The sequence below is a fragment of the Mizuhopecten yessoensis genome, unplaced genomic scaffold (assembly GCF_002113885.1).
Source record: "Mizuhopecten yessoensis strain PY_sf001 unplaced genomic scaffold, ASM211388v2 scaffold4025, whole genome shotgun sequence".
In the NCBI taxonomy this organism is placed as follows: Eukaryota; Metazoa; Mollusca; class Bivalvia; order Pectinida; family Pectinidae; genus Mizuhopecten; species Mizuhopecten yessoensis.
The window spans coordinates 283,152-303,033 of record NW_018405338.1 but is presented as its reverse complement, the minus strand read 5'-3'; the positions used below and the strand labels follow the sequence as shown (position 1 = coordinate 303,033).

At 39.2% G+C, this 19,882-nt stretch overlaps 1 protein-coding gene across 1 annotated transcript; it reads left to right on the top strand.

Moving 5' to 3' along the window:
• Window positions 1-507: 507 nt before the first annotated feature.
• Window positions 508-19,239, top strand: LOC110448359 (adhesion G-protein coupled receptor D1-like). Its single transcript, XM_021494544.1, has 10 exons — window positions 508-586; window positions 11,720-11,789; window positions 13,103-13,169; window positions 14,468-14,553; window positions 15,949-16,075; window positions 16,619-16,660; window positions 17,373-17,456; window positions 17,991-18,021; window positions 18,231-18,298; window positions 18,522-19,239. Exons 1-10 carry the CDS (start codon window positions 517-519, stop codon window positions 18,594-18,596), a joined length of 720 nt encoding a protein of 239 aa, XP_021350219.1. The 5' UTR covers window positions 508-516; the 3' UTR covers window positions 18,597-19,239.
• The last annotated feature ends 643 nt before the right edge of the window (window positions 19,240-19,882 follow it).

Genomic DNA, 19,882 nt, shown 5'->3' with positions numbered 1-19,882 from the left:
TCGTAATGGAGATAGCCGCTTGTGTTGACTTGAATGTAATAATATTACCGCAATTACATCTAAACTATAATGATGCTAAAACGTTTTAATTGCAAGTTAAGTTAAAAAATACAACAACTTCTTTCACTTTATACTTGGTTCTATCTCAAATTATTATTATATTTTATTATAAAATTGTAAAATTTCAGTAACAATACATATAGCTAAAGTCATTAAATGGAGGGAAAAAATATAACAACATCAATGACCTATTGTTTGGCAAAGTAATGTCGTCTTAGACATTGCGTTCAACTTAATAAAACGTTTTGCAGTCGCCACTTATATATATATACACAAATATAGATAATGCTTGATTGATAAATGTTAAAATTGCAAATGAAATGTGCGGCCATGGACATATTCATTTTCATGTATAAATACTTTTTTCATAAACAGATCCTCTGCACCACCATAGCGGCACTTCTCCATTATTTCTTTCTTGTGACGTTTTGTCTGATGCTGGCCGAGGGTATAGAGATGTTCATATCTGTGACATATGTCTTCCACACAAAGTCTAAATTGAAGTGGTTTCTTCTAATTGGATGGGGTAAGACATTCCATATGATCTAGAAATGAACGCATATAAAATCGTTTAAGAGAATATTGACCAGTGACACTGATAATCCAATATGTTTCCATACAAAAACGAAATGCACAAAAAAGGTTATTCAGTTATAGAAGCAAACAAAATGAATACAGCTATTGTGCATGTTTTCGAGCTTTGTCCCATGACATAATCAAATTAAAAACTTGCAAACAAAAGTGTAATTCGAATAGAAATATACTACACAGACACCATTGAAAATTACAAAAGAAAAAGGTCAGATGCTCCAAAAGGATGAGAAAGAAATAGGAGATCATTTCAGTATATATTTTTTTATACCGCGTTAAAGGGACAGCACGTGAAGAGCCATATTTTTTTAATGAATGTATGTATTGTATGCACTTCCACTTATGTTACCTTGCTATCCCCATATTCATAGTCCGTTCCAAATGTCCAGTTTGCCAACATGAACTGTTCGGGAAAGCCCTGCTAAAAATAGCACCGATAACGTCACCTGACTAGGCAGTAAACACAAGTGGTCTGAGCGAGATGAAACGGTTTCCAAAGAGGCCCCCAGAGAGAGGCCGTTAGGCAACTGCAACTTCTTACCGTACTATCAAACCAAGTAATATGATTTCTAAGTCCGTATTCAAACTTATTGAACAGTAATTATTCATCATCAGAAGTTAATTGCACGCTTGCCAATATTCAGAATTGAAATTTATTCAGCTTTAAACATACTTTTTACCAATAAAATTGAACAAGGGATGGGGCACAAGTTCTTACAATTTATCACAGCCTTTTCCCGTCATACATTTACAATTAAATGTCAACAATGATAATAGGCATACACATAAAGTAGTGAATTTAGTACCGGAATGTGACTGGTACAGAAGGTACGGGGCTAAACACCTTCCCTCAACCATGGGACAAACCTTTCTGTAAAACGGAATATTCACGAGACGAATATCCCTTTTTGAAATGTTTTCATAAAGTGCATATATGCAATGACAAACTACACGCGTATAAAAAAAGAGAAACGTTTGTGAATATTTTTATTACATTGTACAATTCAATGTCCTCGGTCATGTCTTTTTCTAGACCATGCATATAAATTTATGTAAACTCTCTTTTCCACTTTCACTGTCTCCATACGCTAACACTTTGCAAGTCATATTAGCCATCACACACAATAGACTGTATGGCAAAACCGTAATGTAGAATATGTGTCATATATGGAACGTGTTGAGATACTTGATAATTTTTTTTTCAATACTTTACATAGATTAAAGCATTCTTGTAAATGGACCCTTTTTTAAGTTGAGACAACTTTTCTTTAATCATTTCATTTTTGTCCGAAACAGAAGCCGTAGTTATCGGCAGCACGCGTAATTTTTATAACGTAAATAAAGTCCCCCCCCCCCGCTGTTTTCAATGCGTATTACGATTCTATCTGAAGTCGAAAATTAATTCATTATAGAGAAATGGTGCCACATAATCATATATTCTAAGTCAACATCATATGAAAACATGAACTGTTGATAAAAAAAAATGTTATGCGATCCTATTTACTAGAAGTAGGTTCTCCTTCCTCAGTTATTCATCCTGGTCCGTCATTTTGACATTTTTAATCTAGCTGCGATAACGTAGCTTTCTGACGAAGAGCCATTTTTTTTATAGATTGCGTCGTCGCGCCAGAGGAGGTCGGGTATTCATATTAGTCCTAATTTAAAATCTTGCATGTAAAAACAACAAAAAAAGTTTAATTCAATCATACCATTTTACTGAACCCGGTATAATTATAAATTATGTAAATCTAATAGCGCACGTATCTCATTTGACCCCGGGTACCAACCGCAAAGGAGAGAAAAGAATACGCCGTGGCCATCACAACAGTTATCCCTTGGAGGGCCTCATGGCAAAATCAAACTAACCAGTCACTTATCCCTTCTTTTCGCATAAACCATTGTATAATTATAAACCATTGTATAATTATACCGTACTAACTGCTAGAGCAGTTATTTTCTCCTTTGAATGCTTCCCAACTGCAATAATGATTCCGTAACGTACTCCTTGCGCTATCTTTTGACCATTTGACAACTTTTCGCTACGTAGCTGACACGGTACAACACTTTTCTTTCGCTTACTTCACACGGCCAGTCATTTTGTTTACAAAGAAATGGTGTGCTATGCGCATGCGCTAGTAGAGGGAAATCCCTGAACGAAACGTTGGTCAGACAGGTAGAAATACTGATGATTAACTTAGATTTAATCATTTATTATGTATCTATTTCAGCCAAATCCAATCGTTATTTTCCATAAGGAGTCTCACTTGATATGTTTATGTTGTATTTGAAAAAAAAGACCAAAAAAGGTTACTTCACCGTGATGCTCCTTTAAAATAGTCAAAAAATTCAATATTGCTAGATTCCAATAAATTCTAATCTCAACAATAATGATATAAATAGTCCATAAAAAAAGTTTGGATAAGATTTAGCATTTCATTTAATATTGTCGTGAATTCGGTGTGAGTATTTCACACACCGTCACAACAAGTAGGAGGAGCCGCCTCCTCCTCGGCACACCAGAACTCCTCACTAGAGGAGTAGTCTACTCTAAGGATGTAGTCCATTCTGTAAAGGAAAGAAAACCCTCCTCTACTATGATGAAATAGAAATACCCTTTTTTTTTGAAGACCCGCTCTCAATTAAAGCTGTCTCCCTCACCCGCACCCTGTGACTTCATTTAACAAGTCCCAGGAAATACTGAGGGATTTTTACTATCCTTGCTACTATCCCTAGAGCGCTTCTCTATAAACCTAGGTATAGTGTAGGTAGAGACCTGTCTTTTCCTACCCTCGTCATGCGTTCCCACCAAGGGTTCGGGGGAACCTGCCACCGTCGGGGGTTCTGGTCCCTGCATGCACGTCTCACGGTTCTTTGCACCTACGACCGGCACCTGTACGGGCAATGAGAGAGAATGTTTCATGCGACGCAACCACAATGGCAGAAACCGCCCATTATAAGCTTTTAACCGATCATGATGGCAGTGCTTTGACCCCTTGTGATTCCTCAAATTGTAAACTGGGTGCTTTACCCCAGCTATCAGGTATGGTCCTATCCAGGGGGGCTTCAGCTTTGAGCTTTTTCCTACCTTCGTGGACGTGTCCCTTTTGTATACGACGTCCCCTACTTCGAATATGGTTTCCGCCAACCTAAGGTCATAGTCCCGTTTTTGTCTCCGCTGAACCTTTCCCACCTGTTGCCGGGCAACAGTATGAACCTCTGCCAGCGAATCAACTAAATGCCTAACCCACTCATGAGGCTCCCTATCTGCGGGAGTTGGGAGACCCAATAGGAGATCTAGTGGCTGTAACGTTTCCCTTCCCAACATCATCATGTTGGGAGTAAATCCGGTGCTCCTGTGTTCTGTCGCATGCAAGGCCATCTTGATTAGAGGGAGGTAGTAATCCCAGGTATCATCTTTACCCTTAATGCAGCAGCGTATCATTTGTAGCACCGTACTGTTTAACCGTTCCACTTGTCCGTTTGAGGAGGGGTGATAAGGCGTTGTACGAGTCTTGGCGATCTCCAGTAGTCGACACAAGCTGGTGAACAATTCGCTTACGAAATTCGGCCCCTGATCTGTATGGATCTGTAAGGGGCACCCAAAAGTGGACAGGATGTTCTTAACCACACTGTATGCGACAGCCTCTGCACACTGGGTCGGGAGAGCTTCCATCTCCACCCATTTGGTGAACTGATCCACCATCATCAGGATATACCTGTTGCCCATTTTGCTAGGGGAGAATGGTCCCAAAATGTCAATGTGTACCCTCTCCATAGGGAATCCGGCATGGAAGGACTTAAGCCCGGACTTAGCTTTTCTTTGCTTCTTGTTCCGAGCGCAGGAAGTACAGGACTGCATGTGAAGTTTGGCATCCAGCGTCATAGTGTACCACCAGACATGCTGCCTCAACCGGAGGAACGTCTTCCTCTCCCCCAGGTGACCTCCGATGTCGCTATCATGTGCACAGCTCAATGCCGTGTCACGCAGACTGGCAGGGAGAACCACCCGGGGCCGCTTGTGGCGCACAGTAGGCTGTAAAAGTCTATACAATACCCCCTTTTGTAGAACTAACGAATTCCTTATTAACCACAAGGCCTTGACGGCGCGACCATGTCCAAATAGCTCCGCCTCCGTCAGACAGCTGTTATTCTCTATCCATAACATCACTGGCCCTATGTCAGGGTCTCGGAGCTGTGCCGTCCTTAAACCTTCTCCACTCAGTCCTTCCATCCAGTTAACGAGTTTTCCCTGATGTTTCCCGGATTTCTCAGTTCCTGTTGGGGGTGTTCCATCCCCGTTTCCAGAGGCCTTACTTACTTCAGCCTCGCTCTCCGCCTCAGAGGAGGAGTCACTACGGTCTGGTGTAACATCTGCCCCATCTCCCTCATTCGACCAATTGTCGTCTGGAACGCCGGTGCAGCCAGGTACCTCTTCATCTGACTCTGGCTTAGTTGGCGGAGCAGATAACTCCGGTTCGCTCTCATTGTCTGTCAGGTTGTCCCCGGAGAGGCCATTTAACCCCCCCTCGTCACTGTTCAGCAACCGTGAGGCAATTACGGGTTGGACTGCCAATCCTAAGGTAATGGGAGAGTACTCCTGGGGAGGACTCAATGGGGCAATGGCTCGGTAGGCTAGTGGAATCACATCATCTACATCTTCTCCAAATCTCTGCCACTGTTGGTGGGCACGTCTGCAGTATGAGCATCCCCCACAAGGAAGACTTTCAACCTGCGTGCCTGCTTGGTAACAGTTACAGAGTTCCTCATGGGCCGGAATTCGAGATAGCCCGTCTGCATTCCCGTGGTCTTTGCCAGGTCGATGTAGAATGTGCATATCAAATTGAGCTAACTCCTCTAGCCATCGCGCGAGTTGACCCTCAATATGTTTGAATCGGGTCAACCACACTAAACTATTGTGATCGGTGCGTAGATAGAACCTCCTACCTAGCAGATAATGACGAAAATGCCGACAAAACTTCACCACCGCTAAGAGTTCCTTGCGTGTAGTACAGTACTTCCTTTGAGCAGGAATGAGAACATGGCTGGCGTACGCAATGACCTTGATCTGTCCATCCTGTATCTGAGAAAGTTCTGCTCCGATGGAGGACTCGGAGGCGTCTGTTTCTATAAGATAAGCAAGGTGCCCTTGCTAGTGCCGCCTTGACATTCTCAAAGGCGCTCTGGTGCCTTTACTCCCACTGGAAGTCAGCGGTCACCTTGGTCAACTCATACATTAGTTGTGTCATTCCTGCATAGTTCTGGATATGGCTGCGTGGTTATTTGCGAAGCCCAGAAAAGACATGATCTTACTTTTATCCGCCGGTATTGGCCATGTTAGTCCCCGTAGGACGAGGTTCATCGCCCTTTGGAAGGTAGCTGGAGCGTTACAGAGACCGAAACCCATTCGGGTATGTTCAAATAACCCGTACCGAGTAATAAATGCTGTTTTCCTGCGATCCGCTTCATCCAGCACTATTTGGTAATAGCCTGAAGCCATATCCAGGGTGGAGAAGTACTTAGTTCCCTGGAGCGCGTCTAGGCAGTCGTCAATATTCGGTATAAAGGGAAACGATCCTTCACCGTCTTATCGTTCAGGGCCCGATAGTCTATACACCATCTAAGACTGCCGTCTTTTTTCCTCACCAGCACCGGAGCTGAGGACCATTCCGAGCAAGAGGGTTGTATAACGCCGGCAGCCAACATTTTATCAAGGTGTTCCCTCTCCTGATCTTGGAAATGGGCAGGTGTCCGCCTCATTTTATGACGGACGGGCACCTCCATGTCAGTGTCTATCTTGTGGGTAATGTCCATCAAGCAGCCTATATCCAGATCATGTTGAGCAAATGCATCTTGATACTCTATTAGCAATTCCTCTAGCTGTTGACGCTGTTCTGGGTCGAGCTCCTTACCTGATCTGTTTACCAGCTCTGCCAGGAAGTCAGGTACTCTTTGAGCAGTCTCCCCGAGGGGCACATCCTGGTCAAACCTCGGGCCTTCCTCAGCGAGTGCAGGTACGATCTCCACGGACTCCTTTATCCTATGTTCTGTCCTTTCTTTATTTTTACTGACTTGGCGGAGTCATTCACTATTCTCATAATGGAATGTTGTGCTCCCGGGGGTACTTTTGCATTGGCTATTATAACTCCCCCGGGACGTTGTGTCGGTTGGATCATGGATGTGCTCCCGTTGGGTTTAGCCCAGTCCACTGGACAGTGTCCTATGGTGTTTGGTGGTATTGTTACATTTTGTGCTACCTTGACAGCAGAAGATGTCCTCTGTTCCTCTAACCTTGATGTGATAGGTATTGCCTGATTACCAATGAACAGGACGCCCGCATCTAGGTCGATGACACAGTTGTTCCGAGACAGGATATTCACCCCCAGCAACATGTCGTCCATGATGGGGGCCTCACATACGGTCCAGGGTACATCAGTGCTCCCTATTCCGATATGTAGGTCTTTTATTTCCCACACTATCTCCACATTGCCAGTAAAACCCCGGAGCCTCACTCGTTTTCCAAGCACCAGTGGTCCATCAAGCTTATCTACCAGCTCCCGCTTAATCAGTGTCATAGTTGGTGCTGTATCCACGACAGCTTGAATAGGAGTTCCATTCAAAGTGAGTGGTATGGTGATGCTACTGCCATCTGATACCGCCAGCTTCACCTCCCTCAAAGGTTGGACCTCCTTTCTAGGCGTGGGTGATGGAGACCTTGATCTCTCTGCCTGGTTATTCCGTCCTTTGTCGTTACCCTAACTGGCGGGATCGTTGTTCCCTCTATATGGTTCCGGGGACGCAGATGGAGATCTTGGACGGTACGCCTGGGTAATCCGCCCTCGGTCGTAACCCCAACAGCAAGGGCTGTTGTTGCCTCTCCCTGGTTCCCATGGGCCCCGGCCTGGTTGATTTTGACCTCGGCCTTGTGACCCTGTGCCAGGTGAGTCCCCATGATATCTGGGTGACCAGTTACGGTTTCGCGAATGACCTTGTTCAGTGGATGGTGACCAATCGCGGGGTCTACCGTCGTACCTATTACGCCCGTTGTCCTGGGGTGGACGAGGGTACTGAGCCCTATCGCGATAATCTGATGAGGGATAAGGGACCAGTGTCCTATCACGATAATCCGGTGATCGGTTTCCCCCATAGTTTTGAGGGAAACCTCGGTCGCGTTCCGGAGATCGGTAGTCACCCCGAGGTGGAGGAGAGGACGGACGGGCAGATACACCGCCCGCACTAAGCCAGGCCAGGTATTTCTTTAGCTCCTGTAGCTCATCTTTTGAGAACTGTACAGGGACTTCCTCTACTTTATCATCCCCCGACTTAGTGCCCTCCGCAAATCCTACCTGCCTACTAGGGTAGTGCGGCGCGCGAGAACCAAACAAAGCACGCTGATTGGCCACGGAGGCCTTTATATATTTAAGAGCTTTGTGAACCGTCTTGGGATTCTTCTCCATGTCTCTCTGCGCTGCCATCTTCTCGCGACAGCCTTTGAGGAATGCCTCCGAAGCGATCTGGTTCTTTGTGGCGGTGTCTGCGTGGGCAAAGCCATCCCCAGTAATGGTTTGAATCTGCTGAGCAAATTCTGCCAAACTCTCACTCTCCTCTTGTCTAGTGAAGTTTAGCTCTCTGCGAGCCACCACTGGGACGTCCTTGTCGCTAAACCGTTCCTGCATCTTTTTCTTGAGTTTTGCGAACCCATGAGTTCGTGGGAGTTTATCTGCGTACTCCAACGCATCACCCACCAGAAAATCGAAAAACCGTTGATTGGTCTTAAGGTCCGACCATCTACTGTCCTTTATTATCCTGGTGAATTTAAGAGCGAATGGTTCCCAGCGCTCTTTACCCGAGTAAGTGGGCATCTTATGTCGCTGAGGACTCCTACTCCTTTGACGATGCCTCTGGTAGTCGTCGGAGGAGTCCCCTGAATCTGTATTGCTGTTCCCCTCCCCCTCACAGGAGAAATCGGTGTCAGATTCGTCGCTCTCCGACGAATCATCACGTCTGCGCCTTGTAGGCGCACGGCGCGTGTCTTGTGGTTGGCGCACATGTCGCTCACCGGGGACGCGATGTGTGCGCCTTGCAGGACGTTCGTTGTCCGACCTGTCGCGAGCCCTTCTATTTCTATTTTCCTCGCGGGTAGCACCCGCTGGTGTGGTAACGCCACGATTTACTGTGCTGGTTAAGGGCACCCTCGCGTAAGCAACGGCAACAGCCGAAGGCAGACTATGAGCAGGAATAGTATGTTCTATCTTAACCTGATTTTGCCCTAACTGAGTGTCTATGTACCCCAACAGGGGATATTTACTTATCCCGCCATTGGTGTATGGCAGCCTATTGCTTGGGGGTAAGTTACCCCCCTATGTTGGAAAGCTGGCTGTGAAAGGTCATATCCCCCAGGATAATTCCCCCCTCCCTGCTTGCGAAGCGCCATAAGGAAGTCAGCCCCCTTTTCATTGTCCGATGATAGGCATGACAAGGGCAGACTCATTTCCCCTTTAACTTTTGGGGCCGATTCCAGCTTAAACCCCCACTTAGAAGCAATGGGTGCAATGGGTGCATTGGCATCTCCAGCTGTCAATGTTGATACATGGGAACCCTGATCTTGACCCCTTACATACCTCCCATTCTTCGGGATAGCTTGTAAGACAGGGCCAAACTCGGACTCCTTCTGTTTAGGAATCATTGCCTGCGGGTTCGAGTATGGTGGCACGGAGGTTGAGGTAGCCTGAATGGTTCCTCTATCCCCCCAGGGTGACCAGCTATTTGTTTGTGGCCCCTGGCTGACATACTGACCACCACTAGGTGTAGTCAGTAGCATAGTGCCGGGAGTAGAGCTCTTTTTTGGAGGCGAGGCAGCACGAGCCGCCAGACTCTCTGATTTTTTAAGAGCCTCCGTCTCCAATGTTACCATTAACTCCCTTAATTGGACCCGCAGCTCCTTAACTTCCTGCTTTAGGTCCATAACCTCGTCCTCCTGTCTGTCTAGCCTATCTGCCCGTGATGAGGTCGACCGGGTAGGTGAATGCGCCTCCACAGGGGCATTGACTCTTATCCCCGTTATGACCCCCTCACTTAGCCATTCCTGCCACTTTTCAATTCCTACCCTCGAGCTTGAGACAAGTTTTTGTAGGGTGAGGTCGCCGTCACCCCTCATCTCAATGATTTTTTTTGCTGTTGTAGGGCCTAAACCCTCCAACGTGCACAACTCAACTTCTGTAGCTGAGCGTACATTTATAATGGCTGTCATTTCTAAATATCAAAAAGTTCCAACAAAGAAATAAGCCAACACACTTAATTAAACAAGTACAAAATTATGTACAAGGACAGATATCAACGGTGCTATGGAAGACACGTGCAACCGTCCCGTACAAAATTCCAACAATTGCAACTACGATTTACAGTTTACAAAATAATTTCTAATTCCTAAAATAACTAATTTCTAACCTAATGTAATAATAACCTAACTAAACATATAATAATTTCCCTACAATATAAAAATAATATCCTATACTAACGATAACTCAAAGCCTCGCCTGTCATACGTATTCCGCCAATATGGGCGGCCCACTATACAGGCGAATGGAGTTCCGTGTAAAACTAACAAGTAAACTAAATTAGATTAAATATAAATTTCAGAACAGCAGTGAAAACACCGCCGACTCTGAATTACCCCTAATAAATAATTAAATAAACAATAATAAACTACTAGAACTGTCCCAAAGTCTCTCACTCGTTATTCGCGCACTGGTCAACAAAATGGCCAGCGCACGTGCGAGCGAGAGGGGACCAGCAAGGTAGAAAAAAAGTTGTTTCGCACTTGTGACACCAATTGTCGTGAATTCGGTGTTTGTATTTCACACACCGTCACAACAAGTAGTTGTAACTGCTCCCAGCTCCTGAAATCAAATACAAGGTGGAGGAAAATCACTCACGTGTTGTTTGTTCGGTTTCAAGATGAATAAGAGACCGCGCCAATGCGTCACAGCGATGTTGTCGCGTAGCTCACGAGATGTCGTGTCGGCGCGGTCCACGGTCCACGGTCCAAGGGAGATAACTCCGTTTGAAGTCACCACAATATATAAATAAAGAACAGGGATCGCAAAGTGTTTTTTTAAATAGAAAGGATTAATTCTCTTATCTTGACTGATGAAATTATTTCAAGGGTCGTAACTCAACAATAAGTTACAAATTTATAATAAATTTGGTTCTTAATTACTGCGAATTACAAAAAGCAATGATTTGCAAAGTAAGGAAAACTTTTCTACGATCATTTAGTTACATTTTTTCACATTAAAAACTGCTCAATCGTCAATCTCAACAAAGAGATACACGATACCATGACTTATTTCTTATAATCAATATGTTAAGGAGTAGTTTTCGATATTCTCAGAAAAAAGTGTTGAACATTTTTCTACTGTATACCCTATTTTGGAATTAATGCGATCTGTACGTCTTTACCTAATTTATCCCTACCTCATGTAGAGTCCAACGACCCGTTTTCGACAATTTTGCATACGATTTTATCGCATAGAATAAAAACAAAATATTGTCGCAGTCATTAGAAAGATGAAATCCAGAAATGAATGGGGCAAAAACACGACTTCATAAGTACACATTATTTCACAGATGTTTTGACAAACATGTACATTGGGCGTAATCAAAACTCTTTAGATGTTTTGTAATGAAAGTTCTGATAATCTCATGTATACCAAAAGCATGTCGAATCCTTACATCTATGAAGAATCTGTAAAACTATATATCTAGTTTTTGGAATTTTAAACTCTTCATTGTCAATTTACAAAGCAAATCAGGTGATATATATTTTTCTGAAGTCCTTTTCTGACTTAACATGAAAACTATATTTCAATTGGATAAGAACAAGGGATTCCTTTTTTGCACTTAGAGTACTTTCGAGATACATATACCTTTTCCTCCTTACAAGATCAAGTCTAATGAAAGTAACTAGAGCAGTCTATCAGTGTCGTTAAATACTATTTTACTATTGGATAAAAGAATATATGCTGATGTACGTCAATTTATATGTATATATCTGTTTTACTTTCGACAGGACCGCCAGCAACTGTGGTAGCGGTGACCATCGGAATAACGCACGACGACGAATACAATTCGGATTTGTAGTAATTAATTTATGATAAAATAAATTTACTATACATAAGCGTTTGGCGAAGCAAACGAGTGGTGTTGCATGGTATACGTATCAGAATTGCATTCCACACGTTAGATATTGAAAAGAAGGAACAACAATAACTGTCCCAAAGTAGAAAATATTGAAAAGAATATTGGGATATTAAAGCGCATTAATTTAAATGTCTAAGAGGCTGAATTATTTCTAGTACGATTTAATAAGGAGATATTGTTATAGTGTCAAGATCTGGAATGATATTTCTTCTGCCCATAAAAGAACCTTTACATGACTGTCCAAGTTCAAAGTAAACTGCAAAAAGTGACAAAACTGTGACGTCGCAGGCGCTTGAATCCAATATAGGGGTTGACACTAAAAGATATTCCCTAACGTGAGGGTATCGTAGAGAAATTTTAATCCGAACGGCGATATTTTACTCTCTAATCAACGCCTTGCTTTAAACCGAGGGTTAGACATTCAATGATATCACTCTTTATAATGGTGACATATCTTGTATACCTTCATCCTATGTGTTAATTATTTTTCTCCCTTTCAATTCGTTGTTTGAAAATAAGTGTTATCAGCATTTGTAATAAGATTTTGTTTTATTCTGATAAGCACAAGGTCTCTTGTGTTGAGAACCAATTTTGGCGTAACAAAGCATTTCTCCCATGGCGTTATAATAGTAGTTCCTTTCACGTGCTAGGGGTGACTGTAGACCCCTGAACAGATAAAATGGGAGACAAGTATGCGACTTGTGGGGGAATAATATAATCCTTCATCCCCTCGGGGTTTATAGGGGAATCTCAACCCAAGGAAGGGATCCTTAAGTTGCCAAACTCGATGCTTGCCAACTGTTTGGAAACTGAAGATTTTTTTCTTGAGGGCTGAGATTCCCCATTTCACCTCAAGGGGGTGAAATATTGTATTATTTTTCTCTTATGCTGGTGACCTTATCATATCTAAATTGCAATGTTAACGCTATAAGTTTGATGCTTTGGTGGTGTGACGTCCGATTGTTGTCGTGGACCAATACCATTGTTTTGATTACGGGAATCTCACCGACTCGACGGGTGAGACAAGGAATTCTCACACCGGGGAGAGTGAAGATACACCTTACCAGGTTCAGAGAAAGATGTATCACTCGTAACTAATTTGAGAGACAAAGCAGTCAAGGGTTTGAAACATTATTAGCAACTTGTCAAATATCCTTGGTTAATTTTGTGTTTGATAACAATTTCTTTAATTGTTTTGCCAACCTTTTTGTTTTGAGAATGTTATTTATTATTCTATTATTTTAATTTCTAGTTGCTGGCTCACCTTTACTAATGGAGTGATATATTCCTTTATTGTTCCAGTCGTCTGTATAATTGTGGTACGCATTGATATGAGTAAACTATTATTGAAAAAATGGATAATTATTCTTATACATATTCATGTGAGAGACATTTAAACCTTTCTATAGAATAATCTGAATTGTATAAAATCGGCATCTATTTGGAATCTTCATCAGTTGTATACTTCGTATGCGAAAGGTTTCGTAAAAACACATTTTAAAAACCCAATTGTAGTTAATTTGATAAAGAACAGTCCCTAGATAGTTTTTCTTTGAGAGATTTCAAGAAATTCAATGGGCTCTTTAGAAACTAGAAACTCGTTAAGTTTAGCTACTTCTGTTTACGAACACATAAAAAGCCTCTATCATCTTTGCATAGATAACATTCATCTAAAGGCAAAATAAAGAGATTTGTTTAGATAATTATTTGTCAATGTATTTGTGCGTAGCATACACTGCTACTACGTCAGAAGAATGAGCGCTTCGCCCTAGATCATCAGCTCTAAGAGCATACTTCATTAAGTTCTTTCTGTGTCCTCAAAATTAAGGTCGAATGAGTGTATTGATAAACGGAAATAGGAAGTACATCCCAAGTTGAAAATCCAATGTAGGGAGACAGTATCACTATTTCCGCATATTCTAATGAGTCTAGAATTGCCGATGAATATTGTATGTTTATTATTGACAGAACAGTGTGTTCTCTCAATATTAAAGTATTTCAAAGCAATCAAGACATTAATTCAGTTTTTTTTATCAACGAGTCACCTGTGTCCGTTTTTCTGTACTTCAGGAAACCGGCTACCTATTTCACTACTGTGAAGTTTTTCAAGAAAGATAACTCTTACATGCAATTACTATATTATAATTTTTTTTATTTTTAATCGCTTATAGATAATTTATTTTACACAATTTCAGCATTCATTAAATTGATATGCATTATACATTAATGCAATACTAATATATGGCAGTATCATTTTTATTGACATTATTTTGCAAAACATTGTGTCTTTCATTTTTCCCCCTCTAAATTCACTCCTTTTTACATCAATTTCCATTTATAATTCTTAAAATTCTGACAACCTATATTTTGTTTTGTGCCAGAACATTTTCTTTACTTCAAAGCAATATAACTATAAAATTTGAAGAAAGTCTACTGAGAAATAGTGACACAAGCCTATTACCTTATCACACTATTTTTTGTCGCTATGTTTTCAAAATAATATTTGTTCAAATTTGTTATAACCTATTTGAAATGTCTTCAATGAAATATTATGCAACAACTTAAAGTTTATGACCTAAGAAATAATGACTGGCGGAAAACGTTATTTTTTTTGCAGGTGAATCTCATTATCCTTGTGATTGTTATGAAGGCTCTGTATTCTTCTCAACTCATACAGACGAAAACAGAAAAGCAGAAAGTTATGTAAGCATGTCACAATTTTTTTTAAGAAGTAAAGTCACAATACCGAGTTCGATTTTTACAATTTTGATATGAATATTATTGAGGCAAAAGTAAAAAAAAACGAAGTATAAACAATAAGTTGTGTCCGCTGATTTGGTATTTTTAATTTTAGTGTGATGTTTCCCTTGTTTTACTTGGGTGAGAATGCTTAACAGGGTTATGCGGGTTCTCTGCGGATAAATTAACTTTCTTAGATAAAGGTATAATCAGGGATTATCTATGCCTCAATGTGAAGTGTTATAACTATACCTTGTTGTTATCAAAAGAACAATTTACCTCGGTTTGAGAGTTATACTTGTTCAACAAGATCTTAGCTTAACGACAGCAACATATCCTGGTTCCAAAAAATGTTTTCATTTACTTTTCTATTTTTGTTTGTTGATCAGAACCTCTTGCTTCATATAACGCTTAAAATCTTTAAGATAGTGGCGTATCGCCGAAAAGTTTTAAAAGTCAGCTTAAATCAAACATACAGATTCTAGTAACTTAATTCGTTGGTGTGACACAATGGCTTTTCCCGTTATGTGCTCAATAAGTTACTTTTTGCAAATTTGCAAAGATGACTATATTACTTTACTTTGATAGACTTCAAAAAACCATTGAACTTACAAATTATTATTCATATACTCCAGACACCAACATTCGAGTAGTCTCGAGATTAAACTACAAATAATAATTACTAAAATGTTTATCCATATTTGAATTTTAAAAACCTTCGAGAAAAAAGCAGAAATTACGTTTGTAAACAATGTGTCTGGAAGAATAAATCGAAACGTAAATTGAGATGCTGAGAAATTTCTGCCACTGGGAGTTTCTTTTCGAAAAATCAAATGCCACAATTACCTAAGAGAAGTTAACTTGTAGTTAATAAAGCGTCGGTTAATTATTTTACTTGTATGTGTTAGGGTCAACAACAAATTGACGTCGTACAATTATGAACAGCTTAAACACAATTATATTTTAAGATAATCAGGGGATATGAAAAAAGTATATATGATACATATTCGTCTAACAAACCAACCATCAATTAAACTTGATTGCAAATATGTATATATTATACATTTTAGAATTTTAATGGGTTTTTGATATCAACATATATTTGTTTGTATAAAAAATATAATTAAAAAGAATGTCCATGTGAAATAGCTAAGTATAGAAAAATGTGATACAACGAACGACTTCAAACCTAGCAGCTTTCAGCCTTCACAGGGCTGTAGTGAAGGATGGTTGCTGCTAGGTTTGAATTTAGTCGTTACATCTTATTGTTTCTATAAATATATATATAATGTATAAAAAAGTGAATCTGAAGTAAATTGAAGGTTCCGTAATTGTTGTCATATGAACTGTATCTTTCAGAGCCGGCGTTCGCAGTGTGTCAGTTCTTCTTCCAGTTCTTGGTATTACGTGGTTATTCGGGATAGTATCAATTTCGGATGACCTTGTCGTTTTCCAGTACCTGTTTGCCTTGACTAATTCATTACAGGTAAGATTGATTAATAAAAGATTTATACATGTAGATATGGAACTGGTTCCGTGAAGCCATAATTTAAACACGAGATATATATGATAATACTATATTTGTGTGCTTTACACTGTTTCGTCTGTTAAGCTAACGTTTTGCCGATCATTCTTTTAACGAAATAAAAAGTGTATAATTTATTACGAAAGAAAAAGTAAAAGTTTCACTTTTAACAGTTGGTCGATTTATTATGAAATAATCCAAAAACATTAAGAGGAAAGTCATTAAGACGCCCATGAACAAAATATTTGAATAATGACGATGTATTTGTTTAAATAAAGATCAAAGTGATTGTCTTTGAAATTTCATGCATAACAATTCGAATAAAATATATACAATTTCGTTTTGTTGAACATACCTCAAATGCTGGTTCTATGTGTCAAAATCAAAAACAAGTTTGTCTGAGATATTCACGGTATAATTACAATAAAACACATTCCCTGATTGTGTGAGCGGAAGTTACAAGAGTTATAACCCTTTTTCAGACAGTTTTTGTATCCTTTTCAGGGTTTCTTCATATTCCTGTTTTACTGTGTTTTCAACGTACCGGTAAGTGAGTTCCAAGTACAATATTTTTCGCAGTACCAAGACAACAAATCGTTATACATTTCCTTGCATATGGTTTCGTATAAGAGATATACAGCAAGAGACATTGACGTGATTTCAATAATTGATTGTGCAAATGAATTTTCCCACTTGATATAATGCAAAGTCATTCAGTTTTTATGTTATTTTTTATCATACATAATTGTTTTCCTAATGCTCCCATCAATGCTTAACAAAAGAAAAATCCCCTTTTTTCACTTTCAAAAGAAAAAAATAAACAGGATTCTCCCAGATTTTTTTACAGGTGTTGCTTTGTAATATAAAAGTTTAATACGAATTTTCATGTTTTTAAATAGAATCATAAGAAAAATAACAATGACATATTTTGTTAGAATAATGAAAAATTAATTGTCATATAATATGTTACGATGTGACATTTCAATGAGATAACGCTTTAAAGTAAAATTAAATTAGCTTTTAAAGCTTCATTGAAAACATGTAATATTTTGAACCTCCGTCTTTAGACGAAAAATCATGATAATATAATCATGTAAAAATCATACAAATTATATATAAACATTATTTTTAGTTTGACTCGGAAAATGGGGATTTGCAATAACTGCAACCCAGGCGCCAATATATGTATATTTATTTAAAAGACCGGAGTACCAGATACTTTACGTGGGACTTATAAGTGCAATTATGTATTTAATAGTTTCGACAAGCTCTGGCACGAAATGGGAAATATTTTGATTCGTCACGAACGCAATCTTTCAGGACAGGAGAAGAAAACTCTGAGGTATATACTGAATTGAAAGATGAATCATTGTGGTTTGAAAGATATTATTACATGTCCAGCACACACGCAGGCATACATACATAAGAATATATTAGCCAGGTGGCATATGACTAGTATTTAGCGCCTGATAAGGCAGCTCCTGCCAATTCCTCAAAAAAGGTATCGATTTATGTATATGCTAATTGTAATGATTGCATATTTGTGTACTGTAAAGCGCTTTAGAGTTACTTATTTTATCTAGATAGGGCGCTATATCAAATGTTATATACTATTATTATTATTATCAACTACATTGAAATACTGACTATTACAGGTACATTGAGAACTGAGTATATTCAGCAGGGTATATATTGATTAAAACTAATGCATTTTGTGTTTGCTATATGTAGATACATGCTTAGCTATGTGAATATATGCAAATACAATTAATATCTTGAAATGATTTGATGCAATCCGATATTTCATATATTTCATACTACCAAAATGTCTTAAAGTATTATAAGGTAAATTCTAATTTATCTTTCTTATGGTTAGGTTGTGATGAAATCATGGAACAACAGCCAAGGTAAGAATCGAAGTAAAATACATGTCAATTAATCTACTGTCTAAAAGATGTGAAATGCTAAATTCATAATGTATACACATAGTAACTTAAGGATCTGAAAAGAAGGCATTATTGGCATTAATTAACTCTTTGAGATATATTTTGAGATTTGTGTACAACTGAATAATCCAAGTTAGTCCGCATTTATTTTCTTTTTCTTTTTCTTTCAGACTACAGCGACAAACTCACTACTGACACAGAGTTTAAGCTTCCTCGACCGAACATAAAATTATTGGAGGTAAGAGACAAGTCAACTCTCTTTATATTTAGTTCAGTGACATATATCAAAACTGCATTTGAACACTATAGAGGTACACAATTGCATTGCATCAATGCATGAATATCGTTACATAGAAAGAATCAATCGTCTTTATGTACAAAGGATTTATTTATCATTTCGAGATAAATAATAATTCTGTGTTTAAAGAACAAAATTACAGATTTTTTTTTTTACTTTTCAGGGGATAAAACCATTTCCCTCGCCGAAGCGCTTCCCGTCATTTTCAAAAATGAACAACTATGAGACTTCAATGTGAAATGCAAAGAACGTAAATCTTGATATCGTTGCTGTTAAATGCTACAAAATGCAAAATGCCCAGCCATTAACTTGTTAATCATACACAAACAAGGGACATAACTGTGATATTTATACGATGAACTGGTATTTGATGAGTTAATATTGTACATCCTCGCTAAGCCAACACCGAAATGACAATGCGTTTTCTTTGTAACGTAGGAAAATGTGTTACGTGATATCATTTTAGTGGAAAGTAAAAGGAGAGAACTCTTTTAAAGGTTATAGTAAAAGAAACCATTGATAGAACACAAAAGTGAACTTCAGTTGTAAAACTTTTATAACACAATAAAATTTAGGTTTTTAAAGCGGTTTTAATTTTAATGCCAATACAGGACAAATGACTAATTTCTGAGTTCATTTGTATGATTGTTTATGTGATAAAACATATAAGACTTCTATAATTCAATCTTAACATGTCGTTTAACAAAATTGTTAACACACTGTATACAGCTGTGGTTCGGTTCAACCGTTAAAATGCATTCACAGCAAAACAATAACGTAATACAATAAACAGAGTGTCCATGAGCACGGTTTCATCATCAATAGCGGAATTGGTTTAACTGATGATATTAGCAAACTACCAAACGAGTTTAATTTTTACACGCGAGTTAATTTCCTGTTTCATGTTCATTGACCTTGTATAACTATTTAAAGATTTAACTTTATCATACTTAAATATCATAGTAAAAATATATAAATTTGATTTATTTAACAACAATTATGAAACAAGTTATTTCAACTTATATTGATAACTTTTGTTGGCCCGGGTGTTAGCGCATGGGGGTCTTAGTGTGGGAGGAAACCGGAGTACCCGGAGAAAACCCACGTGTTCGAGCAGGTGACCCCAACCTTTTCACGTCCGATCGGGGAATCGAACCTCGGCCGCCTTGGTGAAAGGCAAGTGCGCTATCCACTGCATCCCCCGACCACCCCCATAGTAAAAACTAATATAATACTGCATTTGACTGTAAAACAAAATTAAATACATATGCTAGAAATTGATTAACCATATCAAGTAAGAAAAGGGTTTACAAAACAACTGCTTAAGGACCCCCGTACAACTACCAAAAACTGTAACTAAGTGTAAGAAACTGTATTTCCAGCAATACTATAGCTTTGATAAATCATTCCTGAAAAGAAAACCATTCCTTGGGGGTCTTTTCTGAGAAATAATAAAAAGATGAATTAAACAAAATATAATCCCCAACAGTGTTCTGAGTGTGAACAAGTCAGAGGGGCTAGACC

Coding starts and splice junctions, on each gene's coding strand:
- LOC110448359 (XM_021494544.1), top strand. CDS start 517: ATGTTCATATCTGTGACATATGTCTTCCACACAAAGTCTAAATTGAAG. Junction 16,661..17,372: donor ACTGTGTTTTCAACGTACCG/GTAAGTGAGTTC, acceptor TGTATTTAATAG/TTTCGACAAGCTCTGGCACG. Junction 18,299..18,521: donor CGAACATAAAATTATTGGAG/GTAAGAGACAAG, acceptor TTTACTTTTCAG/GGGATAAAACCATTTCCCTC.